This window comes from Hemicordylus capensis, chromosome 3, assembly GCF_027244095.1.
Source record: "Hemicordylus capensis ecotype Gifberg chromosome 3, rHemCap1.1.pri, whole genome shotgun sequence".
In the NCBI taxonomy this organism is placed as follows: Eukaryota; Metazoa; Chordata; class Lepidosauria; order Squamata; family Cordylidae; genus Hemicordylus; species Hemicordylus capensis.
In genome coordinates this window covers 286,122,359-286,140,576 of record NC_069659.1, presented here as the reverse complement: position 1 = coordinate 286,140,576, position 18,218 = coordinate 286,122,359, and the positions used below count along the sequence as shown (strand labels likewise).

The window sequence follows — 18,218 nt, the reverse complement described above, 5'->3', positions numbered from 1 at the left end:
CACTCAAAATATCACCATAAAATAGCCCTGAATTATTATTTTTATTTTTTAAAATCACGAGTTTCTATGCTGGAACAGTTTATCAAGAGATAGTGTCCCCCTGTATCCCGTTACTAAAAATAAAAAGTTGGTTTGTTGAAATAGGGAGACCAGTTCTAGGGATGTCCTGATTGTAGACTCAGGAGGCAAGGGGATTGGGTGGGAAGTGTTGTGAGCAGAACTGGGGAAGTAGTAGGCAGTCTCTGGAGTTAGTCCAGAATCAAAGCTATGGTTTCTGGATGGACCAAGGTGTACTTTGAGAGGGGGAGTTCTAGTGGTGTAAACTAAGAATATGCCTTATAATGCATTAGGTCCTATACTCTCTGCCGTTTCCAGAATCTTAGGCACAGATTTCCCCCAGCCCTGCTATGAGATCCTTTAACTAAAGATGAGCCTTGGACCTTCAAAATTCATGCTGATAACCTTTCTCACTTTCTCCTGTGTATGCAAATGAACAAAAACCATGCTGAAGATCTGTCAGCAGAAAGGAACACCACCTAGTTTACCTTACCACACAGGGTGAGCTCTCATACCACATGTCTCCAAATTAAGACAAGAGCTCCTGTCCTCTGAAGAGGTAGTTTCCCCTTTGAATAGATTGGGGGTAGGCAATCTTTAACCCTCCAGCTGTTGTACTACAACTCTCATCATCCCTGGCCACAATAAATTGTGGCCAGAGATGATGAGAGTTGTAATTCAACAACAGCTAGAGGGCCAAACGTCACGCACCCCTACAGTAGATTCTGCACTAGAAAATCTGTCTTAGGCTGCTTACTTAGCCTCACTTCCAGTATAGATTATTTGTCCTCCTGATACCCCTTACTCAAACTCACATTTGCAGGCAGGGTGATACTGAATGTCCTCACCCCCTTTTAATGCATGTTTATGGGTAAAGTGGAAACTGCAGTCAGTGATTGCGAGTACAGAACTAGGCTATTCTAAAGTAATGAACATAAAGTAGGAAGGTGTGATCTTTTCATTTGGTGTTATGTTCTCATTGTTCCTTCCTATTACATTGGTTCCATTTAGAACATTCACTGATTCTTCAAAGCTCACATCCCAACCCATTTTTCACCGCCTTGTAGACTGAAGCAAAGGAACAATCTGTCCCAATCTTGCTTGTTGATACCCCTGTCTGATGGCAGTCCCTATGCAGGTGGGCCTATCTTCAGTTTGGGGAGGCAGAGCTTCATGATGCTGTCCACTGCTCTCTGCCCTCATCCAAATGCCAGCTGATATTCCTACCTGCGCTCTCATCACCATAGGCACTAGGCTGGGGCCCAGACAGCCTCCTGCTGCACTAATGGGGCACAATAGGCTCTGCTATCAGCTTTGCATTTTCAACTCTGTATATTTTGTATAATAATGAAGATCAAATATGACAATAAAATGCAACCACAATGGCTATGCACTCACCACAGTCTCTTGTGCCTGCATTCCTGTGTCTCTCAGACAGAACTGTTGGAAACTGCATTCAAATGGGTGGTGTGTGCCTCTCTTTTGCACTCTCTGTTAACAGTAAGGCTTCCTATGTGCATCTCCCACTGAAACATGGGAACTTCAGCCTTGATTCATTTTTACTTATCAAGGAGGCCTTCAGACTCTTCAATGCAAATGGGACCTGAAGTTTATTTTATAATGCAGAAGCAGGCATTAGGTAGCTTAGGCTTGCTTGACCTTCCCTCCCTTCCTTCCAACCAATACTGCAGATCTGATTGGCTGGCTGAGCAAATGCATGGCCGCACCATTTTTAATCTCTCTGTTTGAGTTATCAAGGTTGCTTCTACTTTCTCTTCCATTAATTTCTCTCCAGTGTCTTCTCCCACAAAACAGCCTCCCTTGTTCCCCTCCTAGAATTCAGGGATTTTGATGTTAAAATCACTTATTCTGTCACTAAATTTGTGCATGAGCTGCCATTTTGCAATTGGCTTGGCCTCTCCAAGCTGCTATTTTGTGCTGGTAGCTCCCAAGGTTCTGGCAAAAGGGGAAGGGCAAGTGGGGGGGGGAGCTCTCAGAAACCTTAAATTTGCCCAAATTTGTGTTATAAAGTACCTCTTGTTTCTCTTCGTCTTAATGGATTCCACATAGTTGCTGGAGATGCTGATTGTCCAAGGATAAAAGGGGGAGACAACCAGTTAGAGCAATATTAGCAGTCAAGATATAGAGCACACCCTGCATAGATACTCTGATTTTACATCTGATACAGCATCACATTCTTCTAGTCAGATTCTGTATCATCCTTCAAGCCAGTCCTAACTACTTCTCTCATTTGCTCGTGCCAGTTATAATTATGAGGCATTACATGCCTGAAAAATCCCAGCAGTTCTGTATCCTCCTGACACACGCTGTGAATGAAGCCAGAACTGCAAACCACTCTTCCACTACTGCTCTCACAATCAATCACTGAAAACAACAACAGCACCAAAGTATGTGGGCAATATCTCAGTTCATCTCTTCCCAACTGAAGGCACTGAGTGTGTGTTTCATATACAAATTTATGCTAATCTCCAGCTACCATATTTCTTGTTGATGTTGACTGGGAGCTAGCTATAAGCAATTTCCCAGCTGCTCAACTATAAATCATTTCCCAAATAAGCTGAGAAGAGTACAAGGCATCAGAACCCCAAAATGCTCACAGTTCAACTTTGAGTCCCCTGGTTTTCCTTTGGCAGCCTATCAAAAATTTAGGTAGTCCTAATGGCTGAGTTAGACAGAGGTAATGTAGTAAAACTTTCCATATAGGCCCTGCTAGCAGGTATATTAAAGAAAAAGAATACAATGTAATGAGTTGGATGAGATCAGACTGTTCTGTTGATATAAAGAAACAGAATTAAATCAAACTTGATAGAAATATTGGGTGAATTGTTCTATAGACCAGAAAAGCAACTGCACACTTTACAGAAATGAATGATCCCTTGCAGAAATATTGGGTGAATTGTTCTATAGACCAGAAAAGCAACTGCACACATTACAGAAATGAATGATCCCTTGCAAAAACAACAACAACCTGTGTCACCTATATAATGAAAGCTAATGCCTTTCCCATCTTGGCTATTACTTCTTCAACCATATGCATAGTTGTTTCATAAGAAGTCTCTGGTCTTCTCTCTTCACTTCTGTGCATTAAAAGTTCTTATCTGCATCCACAACTTCCATTGCAGGTGCCAAAACTACTTCCTTCCACCATCTTCTCCCTCATGGATTCCTATCTTCTATGTATTAGGCCCTACTAATCTCCCATGCATTGCTCTCCCTTTATATTGCTCTCCCTTTTATAAACTGCCAAAAAAGTTTGATTTTTTTCCACCAAAAACAAAAAAATGCAAATCAAGCCATAAAACTCATTATCTGATATTGTATATTACAGAGAAAGCATTACATGGTTTCTGCAGGGTATTAATGCTTGACGCATTCAAAAAAAACAAACAGCTTGACAGAGTGCTGTAGCTCCTAGAGGGGCAGATCAGTCATATCACTTTGAGGGAGGGACATCCTAACACAGTATTGCCTTCCCCTTATTTCGTTTATGGTTCTCAAAGGAACAAGAGACTCCCAACAGGAATACAGTATAGAAGCAGAGTGCCCTCTGGTGGCTAGAAGATGGGGTGGACTTCCCCTACATGCTGGTGGGAGACTCAGAAGAAAGTTGGAATTTTGTAGGGTGGTCAGGTGCCTTAATCCCTAGACTGTGGGGAGTCCTCGTCTAAGAGACACATCAGATAATAAGAGGTGTAACAACAAGTTCTCTTCTCTATTTCAAAGATGTTTATCCCACCCTTCATCTATTAATCCCAGGCAGGGGTGTACCAAGGTTGGAGTGGGCCCGAGACGAGATTGTAAAATGGGCCCCTCACTGCCTTCCTCTCCTTCACCAACTACTAGGTACAGAACAGATCTCAGTGCAGGGTTCAGGGCATGCACTGGGACAAAGAAAAAAGTGGCTACCCCCCACTTTAATATAAAATCTAGCAGTTAGTTGAATCTACATCCAGCACTAAAAAACAAAACAAACCCAGAGTTCTTTCAAGGCAAACACCCCCACCCCACTCGACTTAAGCCCTATCAGTCTTAACCTCCTGTATGCCATCTCAAGCCTAACACCAGGATTTGGGGCCTGTCCTTCTCTCTCAAACATTCAGCCTGAAAAAGATAACTTCAACCTTTGCTTGTGATATTTTAGTTGGTCCCAATAAAGGTATTACCTTACTTTGGATGCTTTCCTTTAATAGACCGATGGCCACCTACTGGTCAAATTCTGGCCACCCAGAATTTCAGGGGGGCTATCCCAACCCTATCTGACGATGCCATGGATTGAACCTGGGACACACACACCCCACTTCTGCATGCAAAACATGTGCTCTTTTACAGAACTCAAGCCCCACAGTCCCTAACAGACAAATGCATACCACTGTTAACACAGATTAGGGATTCTAACATAAAACACAAAACACTGGGAAACAGAACTGCACAAACACCTAGTCAAAGGGAACCATGCTGGTAATGAACACCAAGGATGAAAGCTAAGCAATTAGCACAAGGCCAGCCATGGTAGGGATGTTTTTTCCCCCCAACTTGCTCTTGTTAAATTAGCGGGAATCATCAACTTTCTGATGCCAATCTACTCAGTGCCTGCTTCTGCTTTAACATGCCACAAGGCTCCTTGGCTGCTCTTTGCCCCTCTGCTCTGTGCTGCTGCTCTAATGCTTTGGATGTCAGCCAGCCCTCAGCACCAGTATTCCACCTATTTTCTTTCATCCATGTGCAGAATGAGTTTTGTTTTGGGCAGCAGTATCAAGGCAATGTGTGCAAATTGTGTGTGCCATTATAGACACAAATGTACACACACACATCCACAAATACGAAAAAAATGGATTTCACAGTTTTTTCCTTTCTTCCACTTCACACTTGCACATATATCTCAACCAACTGATAGGGAATAGATTCAGTCCTGAACAAAAAAATATCTTGAGTTCATCCAAGTGAACACGGCTTTACTATGGAGTAAGTGTACATGTGTGTGGTTTTTGTAGTTTATGCCAGCCAACCTTAATAATGTTTAGCCACTCCAGTACTTGTTCCATAGCTAAAATAAGGAGTTCAGTCTCCTTTGCCTCTAGCACTCAGTACCCCACTTAGTTAAAAGTCTGGTTAGAGTGTTGGATGAGAATTGGGTTCAAATCCTTCCATACCCAGCCAGGAAGCTCAGGGGATAACCTTAAACTAGATATTCTCTCTCATCCTAACCCACCTCACAGGATTATTTTAAGAATGAAAGTAGGGGAAAAGAATCATATAAACACTACCCTGAGCTATGCCAACAGAAAGACAAGTCACCCACCAGCAATCAGTAATCAGTTTCACTCCTAATTTGATTTCAAACCAGACAACAGAATGGAATACATGGAGTCATCCCAGTTTCTTAGGATTTAAGTAGTAAGCATTTCAGGGACAGGAGAGAAAGGCAGCTTTAAAAAAAAAATCCCCATAATCAACTAATTTGCAATGTCTTACTTTGATGCAAGTCTTTTTTAAAAGCATTTATTCAGCAGCTCTTTAGCCCCTTATCAAATAGATGACACAGCCAGCAAGATCCCAACATTGAACACCAACTGTTCTCTCTATCTCCATCATGCTTACTTTAAAAAATACATACAAGTTTCTTTTACCTTCCACCATTTCTCCCCTTCTTGTGAGACAGCAGCCCCCACCCCTTTCTTGTCATCTCTCTCTCTTTTTTCATTTGTTTTTTTCCACATTCCACTTGTTCTCTGGACCCAAGACAAGGCTTTTATGCAGCCCCCAGGCAGGCTCCAGCCAGCAGCTTGGCTTCATACCTCCAGCACTCCCTCTCGCTGCTGCTGCTGCCTGACGCCACTCAATCGGCATGCTCTCAGTTTCAGTCAGTGAGTCTGCACAGAACACGGCCGGGAGCAGCCACGCTGAGAGGCAGGCAGGAGGCAAAAAGAAGAACTAGTGGGCATTGGACCACTTTGCTGCTGCTGCAGCAACAGAAACAGAAAAGGGAAAAGGGGCAAGGGCTGGCCTTGGGGGCCCCCTCAGAGGCTGTGGGCTAGGAGACATTTGTCTCCCTTTGCCTAATTAACGGTATGTCCCTGATCCCAGGAAGTTTGTTAAAGAACAGTCACTCACATACCACATAGAGAAATACTGGTGAAGCGAGAGAGGTGCCTGCGCTGCTGTGAGGCTCTCCAAGGCACATCAGTGCTGCTGCAGAGGCAAGTGCATTCCCAATGGAAGTAGTGTTGCAGCTGCAATTATGCAATACTTAGTAGGCACAGTTGCAGCACTGATGTGTTTTAGAGAGTTTTGCAACAGCACAAGTGGGTAGTAGTTGGTAGTCATTAACAATGCACTGACCCCGATATTAATATAGGGATGTTACCCAGACAGTACTTCTGAGAAGAAAATGAATGGCAAAGCAATATATTTAAACAAGGCTCCAAGGGCCTTGTCTGAATAAATTGCTGAAAAGGTTAAGTGTGCCGTCGAGTCAGTGTTGACTCCTGGCGACCACAGAGCCCTGTGGTTGTCTGAAAGAATACAGGTGAGGTTTACCATTGCCATCTCCCACGCAGTATGAGATGATGCCTTTCACTGTACCATTCCCTTTTTTTCCTTATTGGCGTTTCCAATGTGGTGTTTGTTATCCCTTTCAACTTTCCTCCAAACAATACTTCACCAAGTGCCAACGGGGCCTTCCTCTAGTGCAGGCAGGACAAAAGGAACAAGGCTGGCTCAGATCATGGCTGCAGTAAGATCAAAAGAAAGAGTTGATTTCACTTTTAGGGCTAGAAGCCTCAAGCTCAAAGTAACTTTCCCCCTTGCTGAAAGTGTTTCTGCAGAACGCATGGTACTCAGGAAGAAACTGCACAGCACCCAAACAAGCAAAGGGTAGCCAACAAAGGAACCTGGAATGAGAAGTGGTGGTGACACACAAGAAAAGCCTAACACAATTCAGTTTAAAAAAGAATGGCAAGAGCAGGACCTTGTATCAGAAACCTAAAATTCTGTGTAGTTCGGGGAAAAGTGAACTTGATGCAGTTGTTTATGAGTTCAAATGTGAAATTCTTTGCTATCAAAAACCCAATTTTTAAAATGACTATATATGTTCAAAAAAATATAATAGGATACAACTGTGACCCAAAAACGATTAGAGGCAGAGAAATGAACTTAAACCTTCAAGCACTGAATTTGGCCACAATGGATGTGATGATACTGACCTATATGGCTGTCATCTTTCTTTATTAGCCCTGCTCCAGTGGGAGCAAATAAAATAATGAATAAAGCATCATCTCCATTGTGTCAGAATGCTGTTAAAAGAGCAGCAGTAGGGACAGTAAAAATGTTGGCCAGTCTTACCTGTTTGCTATGCCCCCCCCCCCCAAAGCTGGATTTCCTGTTGAATAGGAATGGTTATTAGGGTCAAATTCTAAAAAACCTTCTTTTTTGTCTGATTTCTGCTTCATGATAAGCCGCGGTAACCACTAGCTCATTTTCAATCTGTTGGATTTTCTATTAATACTGTATTGCTGACTGCTAAGTAAGCATGTTGATGGCCACCAAGTATCTTCACAAACTCTCATTAAAAGCAGGCATTTGGGAGTACTGGGAGGGACCACAAGGCAGGTCCAAAAATGTTAATTGGGGAGTGAATCCCAGACCTCCCCCAAAACAAAGACCACCCCTGAAGAAGCAGAGAGCACACAGGATAGCTTCACACAACCACTGGCCAGTCTGGGAGGAAAATGTCAGGAATATATTGGGAACCGAGAATACGTGCTCCTGACAGACATAATGTCCAAACCTACCCAAGTCCAGTTCCTGAAATTCTCCACCCAACATTCTCCCAACCTCCATTTGACTTCTGTAACCAAGAGGGTTTGGATGTTTGTTTTTTATTTTTGTTTATTTTATTTTATTATTGGGAGTGCAAACTCGATTCCCAAAATATCCCCATCATTTCCCCCACTTATAGACTGGCCAGCAGTCATACGAAGCTGCCCATACACTTTGCAGCCACAGAACTCTTGAACAAAGATTCTAAAAAGAGGTTGTTCTCCTCCTGTCAATCAACAGGACACAGCCAACAACGCTGGAGATTTGGGGGAGAGGAAGGGAGCAAGGAAAACTGACGACAATTACACAGGACAGAAGGCATATAGAGAAAAATGGGGAAGAAAATGCCAAACACAAAAAACAAAGAATATGTTCAAAACAATGCCACAAAATACATTGTGAAAGCAAAAGGGTATTATCTCAACCCTACATTTTACCTTCCTGCTGCCCTATTCTGTCCCTTAGCAACACAACACACAAGATTTCATATCTGATGCAACATTTTTTTTAAACAAATCGAAAACAGCATTTGGTTGTAGACAAGTGTTAGACAACTGCATAAGTAAGCAGGCAGTGACCCGTTGATCGAGGCTAGTCATCCATAAGTAACGTTGCCAACAAGTAAAACTGCTCTGCCAGGCTCAGCCAGTATTGGAGCCTGGAAAAAAGCCAGCGAGATCCAGACCAGGAAGGCTCCCCTCCTAACACACCCCGTTCAGAATTCTGCGCTAGCGGCTTCTTCTGTCACACACTGGATTTCATTCCAGCTCCATCCCTGATTCACCAACCATTGATTGCCCTAGCTCCACCTTGGCCCCGACAGGCCAGTATCTCTCTCTCTCTCTCTCTTTTGTTAAGCAGACGTTGATGAGAACATCGTCTCACGTTTGGTGACCATGGTCCCTCTCTCTTCCTACAAGACGATAAAACACCCCTCCCCCGCAAAAAAACAACCACCAAGCTGCAGGCTGTTGGGCCAGCCAATTATCTTCTACGTAAGAGTGCTCGTTCGTTATTTGGACATTAGGGGCCATCATACTGAGGAAGGGTTAGGAACTGACCCCACGCTCAGTAATTTCTTACACACGCATCTATTTAACACTGCCTCTCTAGCGCTGAGCTAGAATCCAATCCAATAGGTTGGATTCCGCCAACCCCAAGCGTTGCTCAGCAACTGAGTGAGGCAGCGTGACCAGGAACCTAGAAAAGTGGGTCAACCTTCAAGGCAGCTAACCCCAAGATCCTCTTCGATCATAGATGAACAATGAGGCAGAAAGTCACCCGGGAGGAAGCCAATTCCTCTAGCTCGCATGCGCAATGTTGCAGCAAACCGCCCTCCCTATTTCACTCTGCGCTTGCGCTTGAACACTCACGGGTTTGTTTATTTCCCTCCTCGCTTGCGCAGTAGCCGCCTCCGAATCCCGTATGCAAACTACGCATGCACCTGAACGCCGTTGTTCGAGGCAATCTTCGCTCGCATGCGCGGTAAGCTGCAGTTTCATTTCTGCGCGTGCGCAGTGATACGTCCCTCCTCCTCCGACCCTGTGAGGCATGCGCAGTGCATAGTTTTCGTCCCCTCGCGCCTGCGCGGCACGAGAGTTTTTCCGCCACCCCTTACCCCTCACACCCTGCTCTCGGCAGTGGCTTCGTTCGTTCTCTGAAATAGCTGCGTTATTTGTCTGATCGCTCGCCTAGTTTCCCAGGGCTCTTCGCTTGTGCGCACGGGGGAGGGGAAGGAGAGCGGCACGTGACCGAGAACAACGGCCCCGGTTGGCCGCCGAGTGAGCAGGGCGGTTGGTTGGTTCCGGCGCGGACCGGTTAAGGCTGGTTTTCCCTGCGCAAGCGCAGCCCATCCTCCCGGTGCGAGAGCAGGGCGATGGCGGCGGGAGGAAGCCCCGGAGCAGGCCTGGCCGGGATGGTGCAGGTCGACGAGTCGCGCGGGGAGGCTCAAGCCACGCCCGGAACGAGCCCTGGGCCCGCCGCCGCCCCCCCCAGCGAGTCGCCCCCGGCGAGACCCGACCCCACGGGCCCGGAAACCGACCCCGAAAGCGACGCCGGAGCTGCGGGAAACGGGGCAGCGCGGCGCTTTCTCTGCGGCGTGGTGGAAGGTAAAGGATGGGGAGCGACAAAGAGCGTTGAAGGAAGCCCGGGGTTGGGGGAAGCGAGGCGTCCCTTCGAGCTCTGCATCTGTTGCTGCTGCCGCCGCCTCTTCGGTTTTCTTCTCCTTCCCCGCACCCTCCTCTTTGTGTAGTTTCAGGCTCCGCCCTGGCAATGAAATCTGGCGATGGTGGAGGGTGAACACGAGGGGCGAAGATCTCCCGTCGCGAATCTCTTCACCCTTGCTAGAGAGCTTACTGGATGTGAGCTGTGCCCGCTTTCGAGCCAGGCACTCGCTCTTCCCCTTCGTCTGGGGGCCCAGAACAAAAACGGTACAAACCTGCAGGATGTGTGTATGTAAACACACACGCACCCAGGCACTCGAGTTGCGCTCCATCGATCGCACAACGTCGCTTTTACTCTGGTGTAAGCGTAATAGCCTGTTGCTTGGTAGCTGATAGGATTACAAATCAGTTAACTCTGCCTCGCATGTTAAGAAAATCCTCGATAAAGGTAGTAGGTTTGTTCCTTGGCAAAAATAATTTAGGGCCCTTTTGATGGAAATGAGGGAGACGCTGGTTCTTCTAGTGTTGAGTGCCCGTGTCCTGTTATGTTTAAAGCTGCCTTTGTCTAGAGAAATAGACTGCCGCAGGCTTAAGCATGGCTAGATTATAGGTAATGTGGTAAAGGTGTGCCTGCTATTTTGGCATCAAGCTGCAATCTTGTTCAAATATGGTAATAGAGAAGTGAGCATGCATGTGTCCTGCCCTACCCAGGATTAATCCTAAATATTGCATACAGCCATATTCTATGTGTATATTTTGGTTTAACTTACTTAAAACTTTCCCTTACAATAAGTAGTATTAGTTACATGTCAGCTTTTCAATTTGCTTTATTAGTACATTGCATAATTCTCTTATGGTAAATTGTGAGTGTGTGTGTACATACACAGAAAGGCTTGATGGAGTCTGAATTTGGGAAAGGTAGTTTATTTCCAACCTGATTAGTATAGTTTGTTTTTCAGTTGTGACTAGATTAATGTGCTTGCTTTGTATGGGTTTTGGTTTTTTTAGGAAGCCAGACGATTAGCAGGTGCAGTCAGGAGTAAAGTGATTTTTATTAGTCATCATCTGCATTGTTTGCAAAATGCTTTTTGTACATAATCTTTGTTTTAAAAAAGCAATTGTATCTGCAGCTTAGCTCATGCCAATCCTGTTGGCACTTGTTTTGAAGCCAGCCAGACTAAAATGTGTTGGATCTACCAAAGAATACTTCATTACTGAAGTGATTTGCTAGCAATAAAAAAAATGCCATATTGATGGTTTTGGCAACCAGAGATGAGCATAGCAGCTTCCCACGCTGCCAGTTGTTACAGTGCCTGCACAGACACTGTAAGAGAGAAATCGTTATTTTCACTGTTCCTTTAGAATATGGATTCTTTTCTGTGGAGCATTTTCCAGCATGATTATATCTGCTCTTCTGACCTAATTATCTGTGTTAGGATTTATGTAAAGTTGGTGAAGTTGTTTTTTTAAAGTTTTCTACTTGTGTAACATGCCCAAAGCAGGTAAGACAAAAGAAACCAAAGATTAAAAAATGAATGATTAAAATGGTTAGACACTAGGCCAGTGAAGTTTTATTTCACTCCATATGGATGGTATGCAGGGAGCACCAGGAAGTGGAGTCTTGTCCCGAGCTTTCCCTGTAAAACTCTATGGGGAAACAGCTAGAAAAGACTCTGCTTTCCATTGCTCTCTACACACCTTTCAAGATGGCACTGGAATACAGCTGGGTTCTGTGCTCTTTGAAGCCATATTAACTGATAAGGAGTTGGTTAGAGCTGGATCCTGTGTGGGGGTGCACATTGGGCATGCTTATCTCCATGTGGTGCCTGCATCAATCAACTTTGGCTATTTGAAGCTGAGTGCACAGGCCTATTAGATGCTTGCTGTGTAATTAATTTACATAGTGTGGGAGAGTAAGTACATTTGAAGAATCACATAAGTTGGGAAATGAAAAATGATCTAAATCAGGACAGGTTTTTTTTTGTGGATCAGGAATAGTGATGGCACCAAACTTCAGAAGGTGTGGGTTCAGGAACGAACTCCCTCGCTCTGAAAATCCTGAGCCTAATATACAGAGACGTGGAAGACTGGGATCAGTGCCAGTTCTTCCTTCAGCCCCCCTTTCTCTTTCCTGTTCAAACTTACTTAGTGGTGGAGGTTGGAAAGGCTTCAGCTACACTGCCTCAACAGTATCCCAAGAATTAAGACCTCTAGCCAATATGATTTGCCATGAATTGTGGAATACAGGTGTGACAATGTTCTTGGGCATTGTAGAGGCCAGAGTGCAAGCTTTCTTTGTCACTGAGTTGTTGCTGCCATCCCCACCAGATAAATTTTGGGGAAACAAGAGGTGGTGAGGAAACATTGAGCACAGGTACATTGGCTACATTGTGTTCCAGATGATGCCACTTGCATTTATATCCAGACTCCTACTCCTTGCTCAGATCTACTCCATCTCCCCCGCCGTATCCTCTATTCATTCATTGGCTTTATTTATCTTTTCAAGGGGGTGGGGATAGGGGCGTGTGTGTGTGTGTGTGTGTGTGTGCATGCACACATGCTGCATGACACCACCTGCAGAATAGGATTGATCAAGTCTGTATCTCTCATATCCATATACTGCTGTTAACATGTTCATATAATGTAATTCAAAGTTATGATTAGTATTAATGATGATATCTTTGAACTAGATTTTTTAATGAATTGTTTTTAAATAAAAATCTGATTTAAATAAAAATCTGATTTAAATTTTAAAAATTGCATTTAAAAAAATCTTTGTTTCTCAACCCTGGTCTATAGACACTTGAATACACATACAGCATACTGTCTAAGTAGAGCTGGAGACAAATCTTCCTGGAGTTCAGAGTCAGGTCTTTCTAAAATCAGGTTTCAGGTAGATTGTGTGTAGCTAGAGGGAATTGAGCCAGATGTTAAAGAGCAAGTTGACCTGGGCCACACAGACTAAAAGGTCAGGTCTAAGAACTGAAGCAGGAATCCCAGTTGGAGGTAGAGTGGGAAGACAGTATTTCAAAGTACAGGGCCATAAGCATCCATACAGAGTACAAACTGATAAGAGGCTTGGTTACACAAATGTAGGCAGCCATATTGATATATTCTCCCCACTTCCCTGAGTAGTGAAGCCTATGGGCAGCACTACAGAGCTTTGTTTCACTTCCCATAAGAACACTGTGTTGTTGCAGCATTACTTATAAAAATACAAACACTCTATAGCAGATATCGCAACCTCTAATCCTGCATCAGATTTTCCAGAGAACTGCATTTCAAGGTTTTTTACTTCCAGCCAACTCAGTTTTCTCATCTGTATCCATCCAAATCTCCCAAGTTAAAACTTTCATTTCTCTGCCCCTCACACTAACTGGAGGGTATTGCCTTTCATAGACTGATGAAAGATTCCAGGATATTAAGGAAAACATTCAATCATCAAATAACATTAACTTTAAGTCCCTGATATCAGTTGTTTGGTCCATAATCGTATATAAGAAATAAACAACGGTTATGAATATACAGTCATCCCTGACCAACTGTGGTTTTGAGTATATGCAAATCGGAAATTGTGACAGGTCTTGCCAACCGCGTATTCATGGTTGGTGAGGGTTTTTTGTGATTTGTGAGGGTGGGATTGAGTGATTTGGGGGGGTTCAGAGATTCAATCTGATCTGCTCATTCTTCTTGGTAACTCGGCGATATTACAGGATTTTTTGTTATTTTTAAAGCATTTTTTAATTTCTTCCTTTATTTTTAAGTCTTTATGCGGTCATGGTTCCCCTAACCCCCTGTTTCCCATATACTTTAATGCCTTGCCTACCGTGAATTTGCCAACGGTGAGGTTTTGCCAGAACAGAACCCTAGCAGTTGGCGAGAGATGACTGTATTGCCGACTAATCCACTAACCCAAGAACAAATGGCTGCTAATACATCTTTGGGCAAGGTGCTAAACTGCACTGCACCAGGCCCAAGTGTGCAACCCCCATGGCCTACCTTGAATTCTAGTGACTCAGTTGGAATGTGAAGCGACTTAATCTGTCAGCATCATAGAAATATTTGGTCTATATAAATAAATACTGTAGAACTCTCATTATTTCATCCACCTGAATTTGTCAACCTTTCTGTTGGCACTGGCCAGAATCAAGACTAGCGCTATGCTGACATGCTGGAATTTTCCATCACGTGAGAAGATGTTGAATATAGTAACGCATTTTCTTGAGTCTTCATAATGTTGTGTGAAAGCATAGCATTTGAGGTGTTAACTGTCAAATTTCATTACCTTCCACAGGATTTTATGGAAGGCCTTGGGTTATGGAACAGAGGAAGGAACTTTTCAGAAGGTATGTGACGTAATGTATGTCCTATTCTGCTCTGTTTTATGCAGTTCAGTAGGAAAAAGGGGGGGGGGGAATAATTAAGTACAGAGTTCGCATATGGCTAGAAACATTTTGAATACCAAGATAATAAATGTAGCAGTTTCTTCTGTGAACAGCATTGTAGCTTAATTCTGGACTGTAATGTGATAGTAAAAGGAATAGAGGTTTCTGTAACTAATCCCATAAACTACTCATAGTTATTAATACATCCCACTAAGGTTAATAAATGATTTGATTATGGCCTGGGAATATACAACCATTTCTCAGTTTTCTTCCCACTTAATATTAATTGTATGGGATTTAGCTGAATTATATTCAAGATACCTTTTTATTTCCTTTCTATGATTAGTGAACTGTCTAAAAGAAACTGGATTTATACTCTGAATGACCTTATTTATCTGAATTTCTCATGAGTGTTGGTTAAGAAAAGGTTTTGCTGAAAAAATTTCTTACCGTTCTCTGGGGCAGTTATTTTTCTTAAGGTTTTCTTGCTTTAGTGCTCCTCTGGCTTCTCCCCGCACAGCTGCTTATATTTGTAAAGCACTTGTTTGTGTTTTTCTTTATATTTCTATTCTGCATTTTGTCAGTAGGACCAACATGATTTCAAATACAAAACAATTCACAAAATTGCAATTAAATATATTAAAACAATTGGAACATTATAATCAAATTACAGAACAAAGTTTAAAAAGTAACAATTTCTAATCAAGGCCTTCCTGCAGATCTTCCCAAAGACCTGGTGGAACAGGTAAGCTTTTAAAGCCATAAGGGAAGGAACTGTCTGAGTCCCCTGTGGGAGAAAGCTGCAAAGCCTAGGGGCTGACCTCTGAAAAGGCTTTGTCCTGCTTGAACATCATTCAAGCCTCTGCAGACAATAGTCTGCAGAGAAAAACCTCCCCTTCCAAGGATCTAAATGGATAAGTGGAATCCTATAGGAGAAAGCGGTCCTTACCAAATGCAGGTCCCAAACCATAAAAGGCTTTTGAGGTAACAACGTGAACAGGGAAACAGATAGGAAGCCAGTGTCGTTAATATAATATTGGATCAATATGCTCCAACTGAGAGGCTCCTCGTCAGCAATTTAGGTGCAGCATTTTGGACCAATTGTGGTTCTCAGATGCTTTTCAAGGATAACCCCATGTGGAGCTCATTGCAGTAATTCAAGCAAGACATAACCAGGGATGAGTGACAGTTGCCAGATCTACCTCTTCCAGTCACATTGCTCCCATCAAGAAGATGGGGAGGGAGAGGAATAATGGAGGTTACACAGCTTTGAAAACACGTTAGGTCTGTCATAATCATTGATTTGTATAGTAAGTTTTCTGATATCTATCTTCCTTGGAAAAATTGTTTGTCTAGCTTTGCAATTTTTGGTTTTTCTAAATGGTTAATTTATTTCCCTTAGTGTTGTATAACCTACAGTAAGTGCATATATTTGGTTATGCAGTTGCAGAAAAATAAGTGAGATTTGTAGAATCTTCTCCTAATTGCCTTTTTTTTTTAACTTTATAGGCTTCAGAAATGGGGGCTAAATACATATCTTTATGCACCAAAAGATGATTACAAGCACAGGATGTTTTGGCGAGAAATGTACTCTGTAGAGGAAGCTGGTAACCAATTTTATTGCATTTTCAAAAAGTTAATTTTTATTAACGTACTTCTTTTCAACAGAGGTATGGAAAACCATAGGAAGAAGATGGTTTCCTGTCTCCGAGGGTTCACATTTTAAAAAGAAACAGAAAGTAGACACCAGCAACAGCCACTAGAGAGATACTATGCTGGGGCTGAGCGGGGACTGTTGCTTTACCCCTGCTAAATATAAGTGAACCACCACTTTAGAAGGTGCTTTTTTTGCTCAGTTAGAAAGGGTTGTTCAATAGACTAGGGTTTGTCAGCCCCATATACATTATAGTGTTCCAAAGGCAATCAGATGAGTATTAGCTTGCAAGCCTGATTGGATGGGTATCTTCAACCACTTTGTAATTCACATTTAGGAGTACTGTACCCATTTAAAACTTTTGCAGGGAGCTAAAGTTGTTTAATTGAAAAAAATCTCATTTGCTATGATAGAATGAGAATTCACACCTCAGAAAAAAGGTGTGAATTCTCATTCTATCGTAGCAAATGAGATTTTTTTCAATTAAACAACTCTCATGACCCCACTTTCACTTTTTCACACTCTCTGTTACTATGAATATGAGGAAGTAATCAATTTAGCACACTTCACCTTATGAAGACAAACCTCAGAATTCACCAAAATTCACCCCTCTGACCAATCACTCTGAAATTGGGGAGGGGTGGTAGCCTCCACCCATTAGGCACTATATACCAGCCCAGCCCACTTCTTTGGGGCAGATCCACTTTCTGCCCCCAATCTGCCCCAAAGACACCAAAACTTCAAATATTCCCAAAAAATCAGACCTCTGCCCAATCCCCCTGAAATTGGGGTGGTAGCCTCCACCCATTAGGCACTACCACCCCACCCAACTCTTTTGGGGCAGATCCACTTTCTGCCCCCAAACTGCCCCAAAGTCACTAAAACTTGAAAAATTCTCAAAAAATCAGCCCTTTGTCCAATCCCCCTGAAATTGGGGTGGTAGCCTCCACCCATTAGGCACTACCACCCCACCCCACTATTCTGCCCCAGTCCCCACTTTCTGCCCCAATCTGCCCCAAAGACATGAAAACTTCAGAAATTCCCCCAAAATCAGCCCTTTGCCCAATCCCCCTGAAATTGGGGTGGTAGCCTGCACCCATTAGGCACTACCACCCCACTCCTTTTGCCCAGATCCCCTGCTATGTCCCTGAACTGCCCCAAAGTCACTAAAACTTCAAAAATTCCACAAAAATCAGCCCTTTGCCCAATTCCCCTGAAATTGGGGTAGTAGACTCCACCCATTGGGCACTACCACCCCATCCCAAAATTTTGCCCCTGGGCCCCTTTTTTACCCCCAAATCCGAACCGAATCAAGGGTGATTCGGGTGGCCCATATTCGGGCACAAAACAGAACAGGGGTGATTCATTTTGGGTCCCGAACCGAATCACCGAATTCCTGAATTGCACACCCCTAGAATACAGGTATACTGACCTTTAAAAAAATATTTGTTGCTTACAAGTAGTGAAAAATATTTCAGCCTTGTAGGAGCAGAAAATGAGGGCTATAAATAAATAAATAAATAAATAAATATTAATGTGCAATAACTGATGAAATGGCTTAACTTTCTCATTGTTGACTTTTGCTAAAACAGTTGGCTTTGTTTTCTAGAGCAGCTCATGACTTTGATCGCAGCAGCTCAAGAATATGAGATAGAGTTCATCTATGCCATCTCTCCTGGACTTGATATCACCTTTTCAAATCCCAAAGAAGTATCCACACTGAAACGCAAGCTGGACCAGGTATCATTCATTTTGTACAGCCTATAAGATATATACACTTTAGCATTTTGTAACCATCATTTTCTATTATGACAATGGTTTTAATTGCTGATCTCCTAAAATATATATAAAACTAGCTGACCTCGCACAGAGCATCTGTGCACTAGTTGGGCTCAGCTGCTTTGTCGGCGCCGCCACTTTATCTCCCCCCACTCACCTGTCGCTCGCCTTCTTCTGCTGGCCGCCTCTGCCCTGCCGTCTCATCTGGCACCTGCACGACGCTTGGCCACTTGCCGCTGCCTCCTGACCTCTCTCTGTCCTCAGTTCTCTCTCTCTCTCTCTCTCCTATGATTCTCTCTCCCTCCTCAGCCTTTCTGTCTCTGTCTCGCTGTCCTCAGTCTT

At 43.4% G+C, this 18,218-nt stretch overlaps 1 protein-coding gene and 1 long non-coding RNA gene across 3 annotated transcripts in view; one reads left to right on the top strand and one right to left on the bottom strand.

Annotated features, from left to right (window-relative positions):
• Nucleotides 1-9,592, bottom strand: part of LOC128352316 (uncharacterized) — a 61,297-nt gene extending 51,705 nt beyond the window's left edge. The window contains exon 1 of the long non-coding RNA XR_008320315.1: nt 9,270-9,592. This is a non-coding gene — a long non-coding RNA (uncharacterized LOC128352316). The remainder of the gene's footprint in view (nt 1-9,269) is intronic.
• Nucleotides 9,481-18,218, top strand: part of OGA (O-GlcNAcase) — a 40,214-nt gene continuing 31,476 nt past the window's right edge. The window contains exons 1-4 of one of the 2 annotated variants that reach the window (XM_053312796.1): nt 9,481-10,004; nt 14,353-14,404; nt 15,953-16,050; nt 17,707-17,837. In XM_053312796.1, coding sequence (XP_053168771.1) covers nt 9,773-10,004; nt 14,353-14,404; nt 15,953-16,050; nt 17,707-17,837 — 513 coding nt within the window. In that variant the 5' untranslated portion in view covers nt 9,481-9,772. Of the gene's footprint in view, nt 10,005-10,165; nt 10,326-14,352; nt 14,405-15,952; nt 16,051-17,706; nt 17,838-18,218 lie in introns of those variants that run through there. The other variant, XM_053312797.1, reaches the window with a different exon arrangement.